At 37.6% G+C, this 22,841-nt stretch overlaps 1 protein-coding gene across 2 annotated transcripts; it reads left to right on the forward strand.

Annotated features, from left to right (window-relative positions):
- Positions 1-212: 212 nt before the first annotated feature.
- Positions 213-18,669, forward strand: LOC133533008 (uncharacterized). Of its 2 annotated transcripts, XM_061871916.1 has the most exons (11): positions 218-416; positions 1,136-1,222; positions 2,566-2,683; positions 5,238-5,333; positions 5,663-5,767; positions 6,689-6,793; positions 7,017-7,121; positions 11,991-12,096; positions 12,579-12,658; positions 15,011-15,106; positions 17,646-18,669. In XM_061871916.1, the coding sequence occupies exons 1-11, from the start codon at positions 374-376 to the stop codon at positions 17,842-17,844; spliced, it is 1,140 nt and encodes a 379-aa protein (XP_061727900.1). In that variant the 5' UTR covers positions 218-373; the 3' UTR covers positions 17,845-18,669. The 2 variants fall into 2 exon arrangements, with proteins under 2 accessions (XP_061727901.1, XP_061727900.1); XM_061871917.1 differs by lacking the exon at positions 5,663-5,767 and having other exon boundaries at positions 213-416.
- The last annotated feature ends 4,172 nt before the right edge of the window (positions 18,670-22,841 follow it).

The raw sequence follows: 22,841 nt of genomic DNA on the forward strand, positions 1-22,841 counted from the left end.
AGTCAATTGCCAAAAAATTTCAATGTTTGATATTTTTGCAAATGAACCTTTGTTTTACTTTCTGCTGATGATATTTGGTGAAACGGAAAAATAATCGGGTCTGATATCAGGCCTGATAAAGTGTGGATGTAACTGGCACTTTAATCTTAACTTCATATAAATAAGGGTCATATATATATATCCATATTTGATCCATATCAAACAAGAATGTGAGCACATGGTTTGTACATGCTTACTTTCAATTAAAATTATCTCTTATGCATTTTACGCTAGTGAACATTATTTCGTTATAAGTTGATTAAGTTATTGGATTTATAATTCAATGTTGAGTTTAATCATAATAAACACGTTGTTGTTCAAGTAATGTTCTATCATGTTTCGGTTACGTCTGGCGGTCCTGTGTGTCTGCTTCGGATGTGAGTATAATTAATACTTAACATAAATATTATATTTATTTTAGTAAACTAACACGTTACGTAGATCAAGTAAGTATAACTAACAATAATTGGACCACTTTGTTAAATTGTCTGTATTATATAAATGAATCGGATAAATAAAAAATATAATGAACGATTCGGCTGCGTTCCACCAGAGACGTGCGAGGAAGCGTAGCGAGGAATGTTTTTAGAGCCATGGAAAATTGCCGAGTAGAGTTGACCAGAGCGAGGATTGATGCAAATAAAGTGATCCTATTGGTTTTTAACAAACACATCCCTCGCTATGCATCATCGAATCATCTCATCACTTTCCCGAATGAAGATTGACGGAGGCGATGGCTGAGCTGAGATACGCGTCATACTCGTGAACGGGTGCTGTCACAGATCAATAATATGTAGCTAGCTAGGTGCTGTTCACGAGTATGACGAGTATGGAGACCGGTCTGTTTAAGCTTACACGGGCTTCATGTTATGTTATAAGTATGTAACTTCACTTTTGAGTGGCATTAACGTGAGACACTTCATTCGATTCTTGTCTGTTTGTCTGAATTAATTTCTTGTTTTTTAATTATATTTATATAAGAATTCAAGTCTTGGAGACCCTTTACATCTCTAAGGATAATATAATGATCTTTTTTTATTACATTTTATCTCTGACACTTAGAGACTTTATACTTTGCTTGTTTTATTTATTTCAGCTTTAGCTACAAGGAATCACACATCGACGGTTATTATCAGTCGTGTAACGGGCAATGCAACGGACAAGATTCTTACAGCGCCATCTGGTGAGTTTAAAGTGTTAAAATCTGAAAATCATTACAAATCCTAATCGTTTTAATTAAGTAGGAATAAGAAAGGGATAGAGACACGATAAATCAAATGATTGTCTTTAATATTTTGATTTGTTTTATTTTAAGTAGAAGCAGTATATTATATATTGAAATAATATAATATATCATGAAATAAAAAGTGACCAAGGCCTCCAGTGCCCAGTGCCATTTATGTAGGGATCGCGATTCTAAACTAACTTTCTTTCCTGGTAGCAGTTCCTTTTGTGTAGGGATCGCAGTGCTAATAACCTAACCTAACCTACTTTTCTGGTAGCAGTTCGTTTTGTTTAAGGTAAGGATCGCAGTTCTAACCTAACCTAACCTTCTTTTCTGGTAGCAGCTCCTTTTGTGTAGGAGTCGCAGTGCTAACCTAACCTAACCTAACCTTCGATTTATGTAAGGATCGCAGTTCTAACCTAACCTAACGTACTTTTCTGGTAGCGGTTCGTTTTGTGTAGGGGGTTTTTTTATATCACATCGGTAGCAAACAAGCATAGGTGCGGCCCGCCTGATGGTAAGCAGTCACCGTAGCCTATGGACGTCTGCAACTACAGAGGTGTTACATGTTTGTTGCCGACCCTTTAAAAACTTGTTCACTCCTTTTTTGATGAACCCCATACTAGTCTCACCTCACCTACATTTCTGGGAGTAGTTTGATTTGATGAGTTTATATTAGGGTAGAACTGAAACCCCTACAGAAAAAAACTGCTCCCTGAAAAGTAAGTCTCGGGCGTTTTAATTTCCAAAATGTGACAATAAAAATATATATACTATAATTACTTGTAATCAAATGAACCTTATATCATGTATGAATGTATGTATGTCACTTTATTGCACATAAACAGGTTATCATAAAACAGACAAAACAAAACAAAAAAAACAAATGTTATGTACAAAGGCGAACTTATCCCTAAAAGGGATCTCTTCCAGCTAACCTTTGAGAAAATGCGAAAGGATCAGACGCTAACAGGTGAAAGACAATTTTTTATCCAAAATGGTAAAATGTGTCCCCCACCCTTGTAACTTCTAAAATAAGAGAATGGTAAAACTAAAAAATATATATGATGTACAATGTACATTACCTACCATGCAAACTTCCACCGAAAATTGGTTTGAACGAGATCTAGTAAGTATTTTTTAATACGTCATAAATGGTACGGAACCCTTCATGGGCGAGTCTGACTTGCCCTTGGCCGCTTTTTTTAAAGCTGAACAATATCATGTACTATATTAACTTTTAAATGATTTTGACGTTTGGAAAGCCACATTATAAGGTTTATGTACTTAATTGTACCCAGCCCGACATGAAGACGGCAACGCAGCTGTCAGCGGTGATGTCCAGGAGAGGGTACGCCTCAGGTCAACGGGGGAACCGGTCGATGGCAGTGAGGCAGTACCTGTAGTTATAAGACACAGGTAAGGAGCCGACGAGATCAAGATGTACGCGCCTGAATCGTGCTGATGGTATCCTGACCTCCGCCAAAGGTGCAGATATGTGCCTAAGTATGCACCTTGTTACGCCAATTGGCCCATCGTCGACAGTCGCTTCGCTCCCCGGGACACACGAACCTTTGCTTAACCAGACGTTTTGTAGGCCAGACACCGGGGTGACTGAGGTTACGCTGAGCATTAAAAATAGTACAACGGAAACTGGGAGTGGTGAATGGCCTCGGCCCACCAGTAGAGAGGTCGTAATTGACGGGACAGTTAGCACATTGACCTTTTCGAACTTCAGTGACGTGGTTGACCCATTTCGTAGCATTCTCTGCTACCTACTCTGTTTGATCAGTTTCTATGCCTAGCTCAGCTTTTACGTCTGGTTGACCTAAAAGAGTGGTTTGAGCGAGACTGGCCTTACACTTTTCGAAGTATTCCCGAAACCCTGCAGTTGGCTTAATCGGATGCGATGCTTTGGTCTTCCAGCCGCCGAGGAGTGACTTGAGTTGTGCTTGTAATAATGCTGCCCCGGGAATGAACTGTCGGTCGAAGTCTCAAATCTTTGTTTTCGACAGCAGATACTCGTTAACGGCTGTTACCTTGGAATCCATTGGTTGAACACGTGCTGCAGACACTGCGTAGTCCAAGACCACTTGACGCCCAAAAACACACTTAGCGGTGTTGATGAGGACACTGTAGTACTCCTGGAGGCGTTGGAAGAGTTGCCGAAGATGCTGCTCATGCTCCGCTTCTGATTCCAAATGAACCAGTATGTCGTCGATATACCCATAACAGAAGTCCAGGTCTTTGAACACTTCGTCGGTTTGCGCATCGTTCGTCAAATCGAAGGTCATGATGTATGGGAATTCAAAGAGTCCGAAACTAACTACTCCTAGTTATAGCAGTTTTCGGGATAGCCTTGGGATGTACTGGAATATGATTATAGGTCTTCGTCAGATCGATCGTACTGAAGACTTTCTTACCCGCCAGCTGGTTGACTGTATATGCATGTGCAACATGTCGAGTTCTTTCCTGGCAATCAGCAACCTCTATGGATCTATATAGGCGATGCGGACGGCTGGAAACCGGTGGGCCAGGAGGAGTAGTCCTTATGTGGTGCACTGAAGAGTGGTGGGCTTACCTGCGGGATACTCTCTGAGCAGTTTGTGATGAACCGGAACGAATGAACGAATTATTTACAGGGTTTAGTTACTCACAATAATAAAATTAATGCATCATATTTATCAATGACCATCGTCTGTTTAGCAATGGTTGGTAGGAAAATAAAACTGTATTGATCATTAATTATGCACGAAATAGCTGTGAATTTGATCATAAATGATAGAAATATTAGAAAGTAGTGGTTAAATCTATACGAGGTGCATTCAAGTTAATCATCAATTTATAATTATATTATGTAATTAGTAATGTATTGCACTCACTTTAGGACTTGTTATCCGAAATAAATAAATAAATTATTATTAAAATTGAATATACAAGGTTATATTTACGAAAAAACAAAGTTATTAAGAATGAATATTATTGGGTGTATGAGATGAGGCGTAATAAAACGTATGTTGTTCGATAAACAACATCTTTGCATACACGAACACGAGTAAACGTGAACGACAATAAATTGGAACATAATCACGATCCGGATACCTTAAGAATGAAGGTGACTGAAATTCTTAAGAATATCAAAGATCGCGTAAATAAACTTATAAAAAAGCGGTGGTGGCCGAGTGGATATGACGTCCGACTTTCAATCCGGAGGTCGCGGGTTCAAATCCTGGCTCGTACCAATGAGTTTTTCGGAACTTATGTACGAAATATCATTTGATATTTACCACTAGCGTTTCGGTGAAGGCAAAACATCGTGAGAAAACCTGCATACATCTGCGAAGAAATTCAAAGGTGTATGTGAAGTCCCCAATCCGCATTGGGCTAGCGTGGGGACTATAGCCCGAGCCCTCTCGCATGAGAGGCCTGTGCCCAGCAGTGGGACGTATATAGGCTGAATTATTATTATTATTATGTTACTTCTATAAATACAGCGAGGCATAATAAAATTTACACTGTGATTATTACCAGATGCTAGAAAAAAATTGAAAGGAAACCGGACTAATCCCAACAAGGCCTAGTTTACCCTCTGGGTTGGAAGGTCAGATGGCAGTCGCTTTCGTAAAAACTAGTGCCTACGCCAAATCTTGGGATTAGTTGTCAAGCGGACCCCAGGTTCCAATGAGCCGTGGCAAAATGCCGGGACAACGCGAGGAAGAAGAAGAGCTAGAAAAAAATTGAAACTTACAGTTAGTGCGCGCAGTAAGTCTGTGAGACGTGCCGCACTCGGGGTTTTCTCCAAAACGTGAAGCATGACTTCAGCCACTCACTTGCCTCACATTTTTAGTGACTTCTATTATTATAATAAAATAAGGGTGACAGCTGATAACCACAGTTACCAAAAGCAAGTGAGTGGTTATTAGTAAATCACTTGTGGAATAAATCTAGTTAATTGTGTTTCTGTACTTTAAAGATCATCTGTAACTGGAGAGTACAAGAATGAGACGCAGCGGGAAAATATTCAAAGCACCAACAGTATGAACACGACGGAGGCTCTGTCCATTGCGAGGTACTTTTTTTTATTTATGTTACACAGATAAATACAGCGAGGCATAGTAAAATTAACACTGTGATTATTTAGTGCAAACATATTTCATTTATTCGCTGGTTGACCATTACGTCTTTTTACCACGTTTAGTCAATCAATATCAATCATTAATCTTTTATTGATAAAATAGAAGTATTTTATATTTTAACACATTTTATCTATTTAATAGGATTATTAGAATCACACATTATTATTTCATATATGTATGTATTACTTTACACAGAAGGTTAATTATTATTTCGGGTCATATTATTTTAATAAGAACGACCGATTTATATTGTACTTTGAAGATCGTCTGTAACCGGAGAGTACAAGAATGAAACGCAGCGGGAAAATATTCAAAACACAAACAGCACGAACACGACGGAGGCTGTGTCCGTTGCGAGGATGGACGGGTATTTTTAAAAAAAATATGTTACTTCTATAAATACAGCGAGGCATAATAAAATGTACACTGCGATTATTACCAGATGCAAGAAAAAAATACATAGTTACAGTAACTGCGCGCAGTAAGTCTGTATGAGTTATTAATTTACTATGCATCATTGAAGAGATTATTAAATTCAGCCTAATATAATGCCTTATTTAGTGCAAAAATATTCATTTTGACGCTGGTTGGCCATTACATCTTTTTTCGCACGTTTAGTGAATCAATCAATATTTTATTGATAAAATAGAAGTATTATACTTGTCAAAAGTTTTTGTCTTGTATTTTTTGCATTTTTCGTTTTCTTTTTGTAATGTCGGCATCAAAAAAGTGACAGCCAAAGAGGCCAAATATATTGTAACGCGCTTTGTTATCACTTATCAGAGCAATAAGGATCTGTCCCGGTGTGTTTGGCGATGTTGGCGGTCACTATCTATTTGTTGCTAACGTACACTAACCTTTTGGCTTTTAAGATTATCTATGAATAATTATGGTACGAAATAAACAATTTTTATACGTTTGAATTTGGTTACCCGACGGCTGGGCAATATTTCGCTTAGCGGATCAGCATTGTTATCTCGTGGGGCAATGCGGCCAGCATTATGGACCCTACCGAGCGACCACGACTTCGGGCATTATTTTATTTATGTTTTTATTTTAATTGTCTTACGTATATTTTATTGTATCAATAAAGTAGGTTTTACGGGTACGAAGGAAGTTGATTATTGATCTGATGATGCTCCACATGCACTGCCTAGTTTGGGTTATTATTTAGTTTACAAAATTATTAAGACATATTAATCTTCAGGCAGCCTTTTTTTAGCTATTTAGTCAAAAATTTTGTGACTTCTGGAATAAACTTAATTATTTATGTTTTTGTACTTTAAAGATCGTCTGTAACCAGAGAGTACAAGAATGAGACGCACCGGGAAAATATTCAAAACACAAACAGTACGAACACGACAGAGGATGTGTCCGGTGCGAGGATACACGGGTATTTTATTTATTTATGTTACACATATAAATACAGCGAGGCGTAATAAAATTAACACTGTGATTATTACCAGATGCTAGAAGAAAATACAAAGTTAAAGTAACTGCGCGCAGTAAATCTGTATGAGTTATTAATTTACTGTGCATCATTAGAAAGATAATTAAATTTGTCTGTAAATCACTTCTGGAATAAACCTAGTTAATAGTGTTTCTGTACTTTAAAGATCGTCTGTAACCAAAGAGTATAAGAATGAGACACAGCGGGCAAATATTCAAAACACAAACAGTACGAACACGACAGAGGATGTGTCCGGTGCGAGGATAGACAGGTATTTTATTTATTTATGTTACTTAAATACAGCAAGGCATAATAAAATTTACAATGTGAATATTACCAGATGCTAGAAAAAAATTCAAGACGTGCCACACTCGCGGTTTTCTCCAAAACATGAAGCATAAAACTTCACATCTGTACCCCTAGCGTAAATAAATTCGATTTCGAAACGTCACGTACGCGTTTGCGTTTAATCTCATTTTGTATTGGATTTAGAAAGAGCGCGCCAAGCGGGACGTTTTGGAAACTCAAAATCCTATACAAAATGAGACTTAACGCAAACGCGTTCGTCACGTTATGATGTCCATTAAATTTACACTAGGGGTACTGTATGAGTTATTAGTTTACTATGCATCATTGGAAAGATTATTCAATTTAGCATATAAAAATGCGTTATTTAGTGCAAACATATTCATTTTGACGCTGGTTGGCCATTACGGCTTTTTCCACACGTTTAGTGAATCAATCAATCTTTTTTGACGACCGGTTTGGCCTAGTGGGTAGTGACCCTGCCTACGAAGCTGATGGTCCCGGGTACAAATCCTAGTAAGGGCATTTATTCGTGTGATGAGCAAGGATATATTTGTTCCTGAGTCATGGGTGTTTTATATGTATTTAAGTATTTATAAATATTTATATATTAAGTATATATATCGTTGTCTAAGTACCCTCAACACAAGCCTTATTGAGCTTACTGTGGGACTTGAGTCAATTTGTGTAATAATGTCCTAATATTTATTTATTTTATTGATAAAATAGAAGTGTTTTACAGGTAAAAAGTAATAGTTTTATTTTATTTTTTATACGTTTGAATTCGTTTACCAGACGGCTGGCCAATATTTCGCTCAGCGGATCAGCATTATTATCCAGCGGGGCGATGCGGCCAGCATTCTGGGCAAGGTTTCCCGAGTGACTACCACTTATGGCATTTTTATATTTATATGTTTTTGATTTAATTGCTTTACATATATTTTGTTGTATTAATAAAGTACGTTTTACAGGTGCGAAGGAAGTTTATTACTACTCTGATGATGCTCCAGGCACGGCTTAGTTTGGGTTATTAGTGTTATTATTACTAAGTATATAAAGTATATATACTGCAAAAAGGTGAAGGAGAGGGACTGACATTGTAAAAGTAAAATAATAATAGTAGTAGAACACTTAATTGCGATAAAAATAATAACATACAATAAGATAAGATAATAAAATAAATGTGAGTAAGGCGAACTTATCCCTTAAAGGGATCTTTTCCAACTAACAGTTAAGCAACTGAGAGATATTAGGAATAGTTGTAAATATTCCAAGGTTTGATATTGTTGAAAAATGTTTATCGTTGAACTGTTGTAAAATGCATACAAATACCTACTCCTCGCAGAGTTTACTTCGCCGGTTCTTCTCGGGTCTGAGGTTGACGCCGTTTTCCAAAGCGGTAGTAGTAATTATCTAAATTAGAATATAAATTAACCGAGCAGTTATAAGATAAACAGATGTGAGATGACTAAACTTTTGTTGCATGGCTAACACATGAAATAAAATTTTTTTTAAGAAAATAAACCGACTTCAATGAGGGAGACCGGTGAAAGAATGCATGAAATAAAGTACCAGATTATTAATAAAAAGACTAAATAGGATAGAAATATAATAATGTGGCTTGTTTCGATCTAGTCCGGTTTATAACAGAGAGTATAAACAATAAATCCCCAGTAGTGTCCATTTTCTTAGACATGTCTAAAGCATTCGACTTCGTCAACCATGCGACACTTTTGCGTAAGCTCGAAGTTTATGGGATTAAAGGTAGAGCACTTGAATGGACCTATAGTTACTTGAAAGACAGGATGCAGTACACAGAGATAAAACAAATAACTGTAGACAAAAGTGTTGTCTTAAAGGAATCATATAAATCTAATCTTAGAGTTAACAATACTGGTGTTCCACAGGGTAGTATTTTGGGCCCGCTGCTATTTTTGCTTTATGTAAACGATTTACCAAATGCTACTCAAAAGACTATACTGTTTGCCGATGATACAACACTTTTAATCAGTTGAGAAATAATGATGTTGAAGAGGTTGATTCGGTTAAGTTCCTTGGTATACTCGTAGTACTCGACAAACATCTGAACTGGAAAGAACATATTGAACAAATATGTACAAAACTAAACAGATTTATCTTTGCTTTAAAAAGGTTGAGAGATACAGTCTCTGTAGAAGCAGCACTTGCGGCCTACCATGGCTATGTATCATCGGTAATAAGGTATGGTTTAATTATTTGGGGAAATGCTGTAGACATAGAACGAATCTTTAAGATACAAAAAAAGTTTATGAGGGTCATTTGTAAACATGATGATAGTTGTGTTCCGCTATTTAAAAAATTGCACATACTCCCGATGCCATGTTTGTACATTAAAAAAATTTGCATATTCGTCAAAACCCACCAATATTTTTTCATACAGAGAAACGAGATCACTCAAAGGCAGACCCGTCAAAAAACTGTCTCGTATGCATAAACCAGTTTCTAATAAGGCCATGTACGAAAGAAACGTATACAACATGTGCATAAAGATTTTTAACCATTTACCAGAGCATTTAAAGCTGTTGCAAGATAATGAGTTCAGTCGTAAATTAACAAACTGGCTGCTTGACAAATGTTTTTATAGCATTAAAAAATATTTAGAATTTAATGAGTAACGACAAATTCCGTAGTATGCAAATTTTTCTAATTACTTTCAAATTCATATATATATATATATATATATATATATATATATATATATATATATATATATATATATATATTTATATATTATATGTATATATATTTTCTCTTGATATTTAATGATTATTTTTATTATTCTATGGCGACTGACTGACTTTTTTCCTAATTTTTCTAATTCTCTAACTATTTATGCTAATGTCTTAATTTCAATTTTGTTATTTTTCAATGCTTAGATTTGACACATTATATTTGCACGCTTGCTTGCAAGCAAAATACACATTGTACCTGAATAGTCCTAACACCTTATGTTACTGTATTTTTGCAAATAAATAAATGATTGATTGATTGATTGATTGAAAACCTAACTGCTTGACAAACATGCAAAGAGCACAAATCGCCAAACGTGAACTATGCATGGTTGAAGAGTTCCGTTCTGTTCATCATCAGCAGTCAAATGTCACTTCTACAAATGTAAATACTTGATTTGTTGATGAAAACACTAAGATCAGTATAAATGCCTTTAACATTTGAGGAGTTGGAGGAGGACCCCATCGTCAGAACTCGAACTTGACAAAAAGTTGTCTTGAAAATCTAATTTGCTTAACAAACACAGCGAAGAGGATAAATCGCCAAACGTATAGGTACTATGCGTCGTTGAAGATCCGAGTTCCATTCTGGATCATCATCAGCAGTTCCACTTCATCAAATGTCACTTTTTTAAATGCAAATGCTTGATTTGTTAAAGAAAATACAAATATCACTATACCTATATGTATGCCTTTCACATTCGAAGAGTTCCCTCGATTCCTCATGGATCCCATCGTTAGAACTTGAACTTGACGAAAATTTGTCTTGAAAACCTAATTTACTTAACAAACACAGCGAAGAGGACATATCGCCAAACGTGTACTAGGCGTCGTTGAAGAGTTCCATTCTGTTCATCATCAGTAGTTCCACTTCATCAAATGTCACTGTTTGTGTTTTTAAATGTTAATTATGCTTGATTTGTTAAAGAAAATACAAAAATCACTACATGTATGCCTTTCACATGTGAAGAGTTCCCTCGATTCTTCATGGATCCCATCATCAGAACTAAGTTTTGACAAAAACGGGACCAATCTGTATATATAAAAATTTAAACAAAAAAATAATTTTCAAATTCGGTTCAGAAATGACGGAGTTATGGAGTAACAAACATTAAAAAAAAAACATACAACCAAATGGATAAGACATCTTGAAGTCGGTTAATAAATAAATCATTATAAAAAGGAAGAAATGTGACGTTTACACAATAAAAGTATGATTGCGAACTACCAGCAAGTCGACACTCCGTTGTCAAGTGCCGCTGCCGGGGCGAGCAGATGGGTCGCAAAGCACACGATCACAATCTATATACTTTGTCATACAACGGAGCCAAGACGTCACAATCAATAATTATTTTTTATCTAAGGCCCTTACGAGCGTATACACTCGCCTTAGGACCTGTTTACACTTTACATTATAGAGTGTATACATTTGCTACTAAACGTAAGTACTATCTCGGACGATTGATGTTCGAAATGACATTGACATTTACAGTTTTCATTTGTTTGGTTAAGTTAAATGTAATTCCCGTGTTAGAACATCGCTATATGCAACATTTAAATTTACTATTTAATTATTTATATCAAAAAAATAAAATAAAACTATATGCCATTAAGTCGTACTTAACTTACCCATACCCAGGAGTTAACGAATTTTAAAAAAAATACGGTGTTTATATTTTTTATTAATCTAATATCAAAAAGAGAAATGTGTAACGTTTGAATACTATGTGCGTGGTACGTGACGTGCGTGTGTCTGTATTTGGCACATTACCGCTTACACGGTTGAACTGATTTGAATGGGGTTAAGTTTCAAAGGGTATTCTAGCGGCGGTTCTTAGGCATGTTTTACGTAGCGGCTTACGTGAGCGATGAGTCGCGAATGCGACGCGGCGCGGCGGCCCAACGCCATTTCGAGATCGCCCACGTAGGACACTTCCGTAGGTATCAAAGGATTGAATTCACCCGCACCGCGCCGCGCCGCTTCGCATTCGCGAGTTATTCGCTCACGTAAGACACTGCCTAATCATATTGGTATATCCGTTTCATTGCGTTGGTATTTTTTTCAGCCGTAGAAACATGCTACCAGCATTTACTGTGTATCCCGCAGCAGTATCTTTCCAAACGAACCCGCCTACGAGAATAGCACCATCGACTGAGCTGGTCTCTCCACGGGTAGGTAACACTCCTCATTTTAAGGGCCTACCAAGACAGCGGATGCCTATTTGTAAGGTACCAGTTGCTCCTCCTAAATTCTAATAAATCTCTCGATATTATTATTAATAACCGTCTGGCACGACATTGCGCTCATTGCGACAGCGACGATATATAACGAAATATATGTATAAGACGAAATATATAAGCTCCACGTAATCACAGAAAAAATTATAGTACTATCGTACAGAAATGACAATTCCTACAAAACCGAAGTTTGACAGCGATTTAGGGAGGAATCATCTTGTCCCTTTGAATGTGTGGCACTATCCCTTTCGGATATTTAGGGTTGTCAAAATTCAAGTCATTATATTATCTGTGGTTGTGCACGCATAGAGACATCAAGTTGTGCCAACCCAAGCCGAATGGAGCCGAGAATACCCGAAAGGAGGAGTATCGCCCCACTGGTAAAACTTTAGCTAACCTAAGGTTATTTTTTTTAGATCGTCGATGACTTTTTCTTGCCGTACATGGGAGCCTCCTCGGGGTCCACTAAGGGCAACTGGGTTTTGGCTCAAAAAGCGTATGTATTTTGATATGGAAAATTTAAACTGTTTTGACTCCTATTAAGTAGGTAAGCTAATTTTACGGTTTACATAACTCATGCATCGCCATCAGATATATCACAGCGACCAAGATGCTCACAAACATCAGAAAATAAAGGCCATTGTCAAGGAGCGTGTTCAGATAATTTTGAGCATCTCGTCCGCTATCTGATGGCGACCGTAGGTCCGGCTACCCTCACTGCAACGCATGCACTAGTCGAGTGGCCAGTATTAGAGGAAATTACGTGCCTGAACAGTGAACACCAAAACTGTAGTCCATAGAGGTACAACAAGTATAGAGATGACATGGTAGAGCCGGCAGATGACTGAACAAGATGCTCTTATGGAACTTTCAGTAGGAGTAGCAGAGAAAGCGCTATGATTGTTTGTCCTTGTCACAGTTTCATTTTTAGGGCTCCGTACCCAAAGGATAAAACGGGACCCTATTACTAAGACTTACTGTCCGACCGTCCGTGCGTCCGTCCGTCCGTCCGTCTCTCATGAACCGTGATAGCTAGACAATTGAAATTTTCACAGATGATGTATTTCTGTTGCCGCTATAACAACAAATACCAAAAAGTACGGAACCCTCGGTGGGCGAGTCCGACTCGCACTTGTCCGTTTTTTTTTTAATTTCCCACCGTAAATTTTAGTATGGCTTATGGTGGGCAACAAATAATTGATATGTTGTAAGGAATGTTAAAACGTGTTTTTAATTTGGGGCATTGCGTATATTATGTCCCTTACGGGCGCACGCGTATAGCACATCTAGTTGATCCTACCATCTATGATGTAGTCTCGTACCCCTAGTGTAAATTTAGTCGATAGCGAAACGTGACGTACGCGTTTGCGTTAAGTCTCATTTTGTATGGGTTTTTGAACAGCGCGCCAAGCGGGACGTTTTGGAAAGTCAAAAATCTCATACAAAATGACACTTAACGCAAACGCGTACGTCACGTTTCGCTGTCGAAAATATTTACACTGGGGGTACAGTACATTACTCAGTGTTTTTTTTTATGAGTGGCTGTTTCCGCCGTGAGGCTGCAACGGCTGTAGCGGGTCGCTCCCCACCGATGTGGGGAGGTCATTCCACGTCTTTTGATGGACGTGTGTGCTGCTGGTGATGGCCAGCTCTTCGCTACCGATAGTTACCCAATTCATTGTTACACAGTGATTAAGTCGAGTGGATCCATTTTATTCTATTTTTTCTGGCGAGTAAGCCTCCCCCTTCTTCAGTCGGTCTCTCAATGCTGAGGATCGTGACATCATGTCCTTCTGTTGAAGACCAGAATCCCCCATAGCCTTCTAAGCCTTCCCCACCACTCTTTTAATCTACTCGACTAAATTTTTGGTGTTCAGACACGTTTAGTAGCTAAAATGCTTGCCACTTGACTAAATTAACGTAGTCGAACCAGCCTTCATTTTAAAACACAGCCTACTTGTAGCTCGCTCGTCTGTAGTACGAACGATTTTTGGTCCGTTGACCGATTTTAGTTAACCCTTCAAGGCAGCGAAAACGTGAAAAGTAGTCAAGTGGCGGGGCCCCGTTGGGTGGTCACTTGGTCAGCGCGGATTTAGAGTATAAATGTATATATTAAAGCACATATCGCTAGAATCGTCGTCATCGAAACGTCGGAAGTAAATTTAAAACTTAATACGCAATTAAGTTCCGTTTGAATTAATATGTAAAAATCGTGAAAGTCGTGAAAATTTAAATCAGCGTTTTAATAAAATAAACGTTGAAAAAAAGACCTGTTAGATATGTATGCATGTGTGAGTGCGCGCCGCTGTGTTTGTAACCTGTTCTGGAATGCATTATAATAAATCAGTGTTAAACTGGCTCGCTTGTTTGATGGTCGTGCACCCTCCCGTAGCACCCCCTTGCGCAGATCTAACTATACCTAAAACATTTCATGGGATTTTGCGGTTTTTGAAAATTCCCTTTGGCACATTGCTATTCATATGTTTTTTTTTATTATTTTAATACCAATACTTTCTTGAGACTCTGACATATTAAATCCATAAAAAATCCATATTATAAATGCGAAAGTGTGTCTGTCTAATATCTGTTATCTTTCATGCTTAAACCGCTGGACCGTTTAAGTTGAAATTGAGCATAAAGATTTAAGTCCCGGAGAAGGACATATACGGCAGTTTTTTATTAATCATCATCAGGAAATATTCGTTGCAATCGGATGGGTCTCGGTAGCTCGCTTAGCAGAGCGTTGGGCTGGTGATCCAGAGTCGCGAATTCGAGTCTCACCGAGTCGATTACTATGTTAAGATTTTAAGCCTTTTTATAATGTTAAATTGTATGTTATGTGAAACAGCCCTGCGCAAGATATTCACTGGTCGACTGTGAGATCGTGGATGTCCTGGGCACCCGAGTCGTTGCACGCATGGTGCAACAGCTACTATAAAAATAGGTAATAATTAGATTAGTGTTCGGCTATTTTATAATAGCTATACCAGGCCTACAGATAGACCCCTTCCTGCGACCTCGGACTGATACCTACGCACCGCGCACCGCAGGCGGTGCAAAAAACCAGTAGGCTGCCACTATAAAGTGACTGGAAACCTAGAGGTCGCCTAAACTTTGATGTCGTCGGTAAGGGATTAGGTTACAGAGCAGGTACTATACTAGGTGGATAAAGATGGTGAGACTGTTCGACTATTTTATAATAGTTTTGTATGTAGGTAGAACTTCTACTCGATCTTATTTCTTTATATTACAATTTCTAGCAAGGAAAATAATATATACCAGTAACCAGACATAAATATATATTACTTGAATGTTCATATTAATTTTCACGTTATTCAGAATGTCGTATGTAAAACGAGAGCGTGATTTCGGTAGTAGGTATTCCAAATAAGTAGCAAAAAATAACGTTTGATTATTTAAGTAGCTTTAAATTCAAAGCTGTATAATGCAGACTTCTGCAGGCTATGAAGGTAGTTGCCTTACGCGTCACGTTCCCGACAAAGTAATGTAATGACTGCCAATCCCGAGTTGTAAAAATATCCCAGTTATAACCACTGGTAACAGCTTTGTGGTAACTATAGTATATTTTTTTAGATTAGAAATTTATAACCTCAAAAGAAATGGTCACTTTTTTCCACTAAAATTAAACCTTAGGAACGGAACTAAATGAATGTGCAGTTTACATACAATTGTATCACAATATTAGATATTATAGGAACCCTAGCATTTCGAAAGAAAAAGTTAATTATCACTACTTTTGAGGTTAGAAAAATACTAATCTTTCGGAAACCGGAATAGTTACTTAAGAGGGAAGAATAGCTTTTCAAATCTAACGAAATAACGGTATTTTTTTATGAAATTCCATTTCGCGAGAAAACGGTTACCACTAACTAAATCTTAACAAATCACTTTGATTTTGATATCGATCGTTCAGCATAATTATATTCTAGGTTTTTTTTTTATTATTTAAACTTTATTGCACGATATAAAATTGTACAAATCCGGCGGACTTAATGCCTTAAGGCATTATCTACCAGTCAACCATTGGGCCAAACAGAAACTTGTGGTTAGTGCAGGATTATACATAACGAGAGGGAATATGAAACACAAATCAAGTTATTCTAAACAATATAACAATATTATATTATACACTTACTTACACATAAAAATAATAGCAATATATACCTACATATATACACAACATACATACATATATATATATTTTATATATATATATATATATATACCACGACGGTGGCAAACAAGCATACGGCCTGCCTGATGGTAAGTAGTCACCGCAGCCTATGGACGCCTGCAACTCCAGAGATGTTACATGCGCGTTGCCGACCCTTAAAAAACATGTACACTCCTTTTTTGAAGAACCCCATACTGTAGACCCTCGGCAAAACCTCGGAAGGGAGCTCATTCCACAGCCGGAGCGTCCGCGGGAGGAAATTCCTCTTGAACCGCACAGTACGCGACCATTTAGGTTCTGAGGTGTGAGGATGAACTCCCTGCCGACGGCGAGCGGTGCGGTGATAGAAAGTGGCCGTTGGCATCGTTGGCAGCATGGTCAAACAATTCCTCAGAGCACAGCCCATTGTACAAGCGGTAGAACACACACAAGCAAGGAGGCAAAGTCTCTCCTTAGACTTAAAAGGTTCAATACGCTTGTGAGTTTGGGATCGTCAGTTTATAAATAAATATATATTATGTACCCAAGTAGGTATATAAGTAACTTGTAGGTATATAAGTAAGTGCTTACGTAACTGGTTTTTAAAAGAAAATTTGCTCTGTGATTGCCTTAAGGGTAGATGGAAATCATTCCAAAGGCGAATTGCCTGAAGGGCGAAGGAATTGGAAATAAAGGCCGTGCGGTGATGGGGAATACTTAGTTTCAGTCTTCGAGATGTACGCAACTCGCAACCGGGACGTAGTGATACAAAATTAAATTTAGAGTTAAGATACTCGGGAGCCCAGTATCAAATAATATAAAAAAGGGTGCAAAGAATTCTTAGAGACCTGCGTTCACGGATGGGAAGCCAGTAAGTAGAAAGTTGGTAAATAGGTTTTACATTCATGTATGTTTCATTCATATTATTTCGGGTACCTTAACCGCTTTCATGAAGGTACCCAATCAGCTTAAGCTTCGTTACTCGTTAGTCTCGTTACCAAGCCACCCGCGCCTTGCGCCAACAACGCAACGAATCGGTGAGCGCGGCGCGCGGCGGGCGGGCCCCCTCGCCCGGCCTCGGGCCCGCTCTGAGGTGAACTTACCGTACCGAAATAATATAGGTTAAGTACAGGTATAATAACGGTTAAGGTATATACCGGAAAAAATACCGGTACCGTAATTTTAAAATGGTAGCGACACCTTTATATCCGAGCCGCGCAGCCTACCGGTATAATGTATCGGTATTGTAATTTAATACCGCTATCATACCATTATACCGAAACCGAAATCAGTCCCTGCTGTGTTTCAGATTCAGTACGGTAGGCTCAACATATCCAGTGTGTGGGTACCGTATAGACCAAACGACGTTGACTTACCAGTTTAAGACGTTCGACGACTGGTGCAAAATGGAAGAGGAAAACTTTCAAGCACGGTCATATCGTATGTATGAACAGAGTCATAGCGTATGCATGAACACTGAAAGGCTTATTATTCCACCAGCTTCATAAAAAATGTGTGAAATACAATAATTAATATATAAACAAAAGACTGCTTAAAAATGAACCGCAAAGGGGAAAACAAGTATTACAAAGTTTTGTTATTTCGACAGAATAGACCCCAGTTTTCCCGACCGTTTTTGACCAACATATGTATATATGTAGTCATTGACCCATTTTCAGGGTATAAATATTTATAGTATTTTTCCTACTCTTCTACTGTTATCTGTCATTTATGCACTCATTAACACGAATATAAGAACATACATAAAAGGTTTCAAGAAAAGTCTATATTGTCTATTCCTGATAACAGCACTTGTGCTTTTAATCTCTATAACGTTACTGCGATTAATGGCTACCAACCTATCAAAACCAAAACGAATACAGTTTTAAACTAAGTGCATTGCTTCCAACTTACAAAATATTCATTTGGTTGCATAGTAAAAATAATTACTTCATAAGTCAGAAACACGCATGTGACACCCGTAATATAGCAACACCCATAGACTACGAAGACCGCTTAGCGTTGCTTGTTAGTCTCCGTAGGCTACGGTGGCCAAAATTGAGAAAAAACTGTCCAAAAATTTAATTTAGCAAGTAGCAAGTACCAGGGCCTCATGAGTTACGAGGTGTCGCGGACCGGCCGGCCGCGGCCCGGGGCGGGCCGGGCGCGTAACAAGGTATGGTCGCGCGTCTTGGCTATATACTTTTGCTTTGTTTACCTAAATTAAGATTTATTTTTGTTGACTCGTAGGAAAAATATTGTATGCAACGTTGTATAAGTAGGTCAAAAAATGCTCGTGGCGTATTCCTTTACAATGTGAGCCGGAGCCGAAGGCGTAGACTCACGCCACTCGCCTTTTTTGACCCTTCTTATACAAATGTTGCATAAAATACTATTATACAATTGTAATAGGTAGAATAGAGAGCTTTTCAGTCGAGTATCGTGTTTAGGCCACGAAACTTGCTGAGTGGCCTAATTGGGTACGAGATTAAAGGATTAATTATATCACTACTTTAAATAGTCAATAAAAATGATACTTTAATTAAACAGTAGATAAGTATACAGCTAAGATACGCGAGCAGCAGCGATACCAGTGGCGGATTTACAAACTTTCAAGGTATAGGCTGAATAGTTTTTGCCGCCCTTGCCTCAATAATTGTCATATCATACATTATTTTTACAATGCAACAATTTCGTTGAAATAGCACGTAAAATAATTTTTCCTTTTCAATGTTGTAATGTTAAAAGCATAGGAAAATTCAAAATGATTAGAATTTGACGAAATTTGGTGAGTTCGTGAGCATACTCTGCATACTCTTTAGTATTAAATATGAATATACAATTTTTTGAATGATTTTTCTTCTACATAGTTTTCGAGTAATTCACCACTACAGTTTACATGCATAAGCATAGGTGATAGGATTCAGATATATATAGGTATATCTTTTGCATATTGTAAACTCAAATTATTCGACAACAAATTGAAAAAAAATCTGTCATCGTATTTAATGCTAAAGAATATTATCACGATCACCAAATTTTATTAAATTTTTATCGTATGTAGCCAACCTCCTTAACGTAAAAACGTAATTTTTTTCTATGCTATCACGAAAAAATCAGACCTTTGCACAGTTTCCGATGAATTGTTTATTCTTAATTATTATTTCTATTTTTTAATGTTTGCTTAATTGAAAAAGACAAAATCACAATATAGCCATGAGCAATCTTTTAAAATACTATTTATAGTTAATATGAAAATGTTCAAAAATTTTACGTCACCATGTTCCAAGTTTCGGAATGAAAAATATTTTTGCAGGGCTCTATCAATAAATTGATTCGTTACAAATGATTTATTATAATTTATTATGATTATAAAAAGTTTTTACTTACCGGTGCTGTGAAAATATTCATAAAATTCAGGAAACACTTCGAAAAATAACAGCACACACCCAAATAAGTCGCTTGAATCACGAGACAGTATTTTTTGTAAGGGTAAAACTCGTGGTTCCGTAGTTTCGTGCTTTATTTTCCTTTGATCCGATTTTGTTTTCGTTTTTTCGCCTCGATTTGTTCGGGTAACCGGGGTAACCCACACGGTTATTGGAATAGAGAATGAAGCTCGCCACGTGCACGTGCAACTTTGACGTGATTGATAACATTGTAGCATTAAAAAAATACCGCGTTCGGGGAAAAAATATTTTTTTGACTTAAGACTATCTCGCTGTTACTGTTCAAGATTTTAATTCCAATCGAATTTTCTGAAGCTACTAGTGCATGTCAAACACATAATAGTCGATACATAAGATTGAAATCGGTAAAATTATTCACTAAATTATTCATTATATTCGAATAAAAATCGAAAAATTATACCCAAACCATCCAGTTCGTAGCCTCCAACCAGTAGTAAGACTGGCATGTATGGGTTGTTAGTGGGAAGAGGGGCATATTTTTTACAATTGCGCTCTTTTCACTCATAAGAAGTGTGGGCAAAGGGCGCAGAGGCGAGAGGCCGATTACTGCTTGAGGGGCGGCGAACTAGCTGTTTTACTCTAGAATATGGAAGTTTGCTACTCTCGGAATGTGCAATGACAAGTGAGAGAGAAAAGTCATCGACAAAATTTGTTGCAGACTTCTATCTGTAAGACATTAGAAAATCGTCATAGAAAAATCTGATTTCTATGAGGTAAAAAAATAAATCGTTCCCCAAAATTGCCGCCCCCAAAATCTGCCGCCCTAGGCTCGAGCCTACTCAGCCTGCTTGTAAATCCGCCACTGAGCGATACCTAGCACTCAGCCGGCCAGTCAACGACACCTTCTCGTAACTCTTGAGTACTTGCTCCTTGCTAAACTGAATTTGCGTTTCTAACCCATGACGCAATTGTTTCTACTATACAACCTAATAAATAAATAATTTGAGCTATCGTTTTGTTTCGTCCTCTTGACCGCGGCGACACATTTTTATACCTGTTTTAATTGATCAATGTTTTCCTTTTTTTAAGGTTACGGTAAGTACATTTAATCTCCTGTCTGTGATGAAAAGGTTTTTGATCTGCTTGCAGAAAAAATAAAGTAACTATAAAAGTAACGAAACGCTACCTGTCTTATAAATTTTATTGTACCAACTTTGATTCCGGAATACCGATGCATTTGTTAATTAAGTACGAGTATTTATTTGCAGGTTGGACCATTTTACATACAGGAAAATGTAATATGGAGGAAAGTAAGTCCAACTAATATGATGAGTGCTTATTACATCTGTGTATCTGGTCCCCGGGCAGTTGCGAAATACCGAAAACGAGGGTAGTTATATGCTTATTTAAAACTAGTGGCTCTGAGCTGTATACCTCGCGATAACATTAGTAGAAATGTGAAAATTTAAAACACTTAGTTTCTTGAGTGGCACCCACTCACTCCATATGCCTTACGAATTACGATCAATGCGTTTTTATAATTAGAAAGCAGGTTTTCTAGCGTTATAGTTCTTAAAGTCATTACAGACGGGCGGACCGGACCGCGACCTTGGACCTTAGTCCGGTCCATGGCCTATTCAATCATGTGTGAGATGGTCTGCCGTACGTCCGTTAAGGACGCAGCTGTAAATGAGAGCGAGATATTTTGACCTTCATACACCTTACTTAATTCAGACTTCCTCCCGGCATCCTAACTAGGATCCTTAAAAATTGTTCCTGGTTTGTGCAGCCAACTCTTACTCGTACCAAACGCGGTTGCACCTTTTGGATTTAGAATGTTGAATTAAGGATGTGTGAAGCGCTTTTTAAAAACCGATTCATCCGTTTCATTACGTTGGGCTTTATTTTTAATTAATCATATGACTTCTTTCAGAATGGTATCGGCATTGGTCTTCGCAAGATGGCTACTGGTCCTCTCAGTCTCTCTATGAATTGGTTAGCCAAGCCAGTTTTAATGATTATGAAATGAAAAAAATTTACGAAGGAGAGTACGGTACAGTCTATCCATATTACTCTTTCTTTATATTGGCTATGGCCGTAGTTGGGAGGGGGGGCTATACGAAATACACAACTGAGTATCGAAAGAATTTCTGATAAAATAAAGTTAGTGTAGATGCGCCTTAAGCATTTTTGTGGTGGTCTCATACTGGCTGTTAAGCGCCAATTACATCCACCCTTCCCAATTTCGGGCCTGATAATCGTTTTCGTTTCACGGAATATCAGAACATCGACAACAATATTTGAAATGTAAAAAATACTTTGTCTCTAATTGCCAAAAATGTGTAATGTTTGATATTTTTGCATATATAAACCATTGTTTACATTTCAAATATTGTAAACGATGTGCCGAACACGGAAAAATATTCTTTTTCGGGCCCGATATCGGGTCCTGATAAACTGTGGATGTAATTGGCACTTTATACCATAAAAACCCACCAAGTACCTACTCGCGCACAAAGGGTTCCGTACCATTACGCAAAAAATGGTAAAAAAATCACGTTTGTTGTATGGGAATGGGAGCCCCACTTTAATATTTATTTAGTTTTAGTAGTTGTTGGTTGAAAGCCCACCTTGTGAGCCTCTTCCAGGGGATTCCAGTGATGCTTTAAGTTTAAATATGAACAAAGGTATTTCTTCTTCATAGGTTTTTAATCAGTTACTTTTACAAAGCTTCTCTCTTAGCCGAATAATAATGAATGACAGCCAAAAAAGAAGATGCCACAGATAACATATATCCGTTTTACGCGCCAAAAGTGATCTTTTGGGCGGCCTTAAGCGAACTGTCATATTAATATAACCTAATGTTGGTACACTGTATTGATCATACAATTTTATTAACAAATACTGGAAATGATATTAAGGCCACATTGTCAAACCTGGAATAATACAGAATGAAATGAGTACAGAAAATGTAAATGCTAACACTCGGCTAATCCTGGCATAAAACGCGACTCTGCGTTTTGAGAGTTAAACAGAAATAATCTACATTACGCATAATGCACAAAAAAACAATGAACAATAGAAAACAAGAAAAA

This window comes from Cydia pomonella, chromosome 28 (assembly GCF_033807575.1).
Source record: "Cydia pomonella isolate Wapato2018A chromosome 28, ilCydPomo1, whole genome shotgun sequence".
Lineage (NCBI taxonomy): Eukaryota > Metazoa > Arthropoda > Insecta > Lepidoptera > Tortricidae > Cydia > Cydia pomonella.

Bases quoted from the DNA above. Each gene is read 5' to 3' on its own strand.
- LOC133533008 (XM_061871916.1), top strand. From the start codon at position 374: ATGTTTCGGTTACGTCTGGCGGTCCTGTGTGTCTGCTTCGGAT. The intron at 2,684-5,237 runs GTAAGGAGCCGA...TGTACTTTAAAG, and splicing joins CCTGTAGTTATAAGACACAG to ATCATCTGTAACTGGAGAGT. The intron at 12,097-12,578 runs GTAGGTAACACT...TATTTTTTTTAG, and splicing joins CTGAGCTGGTCTCTCCACGG to ATCGTCGATGACTTTTTCTT.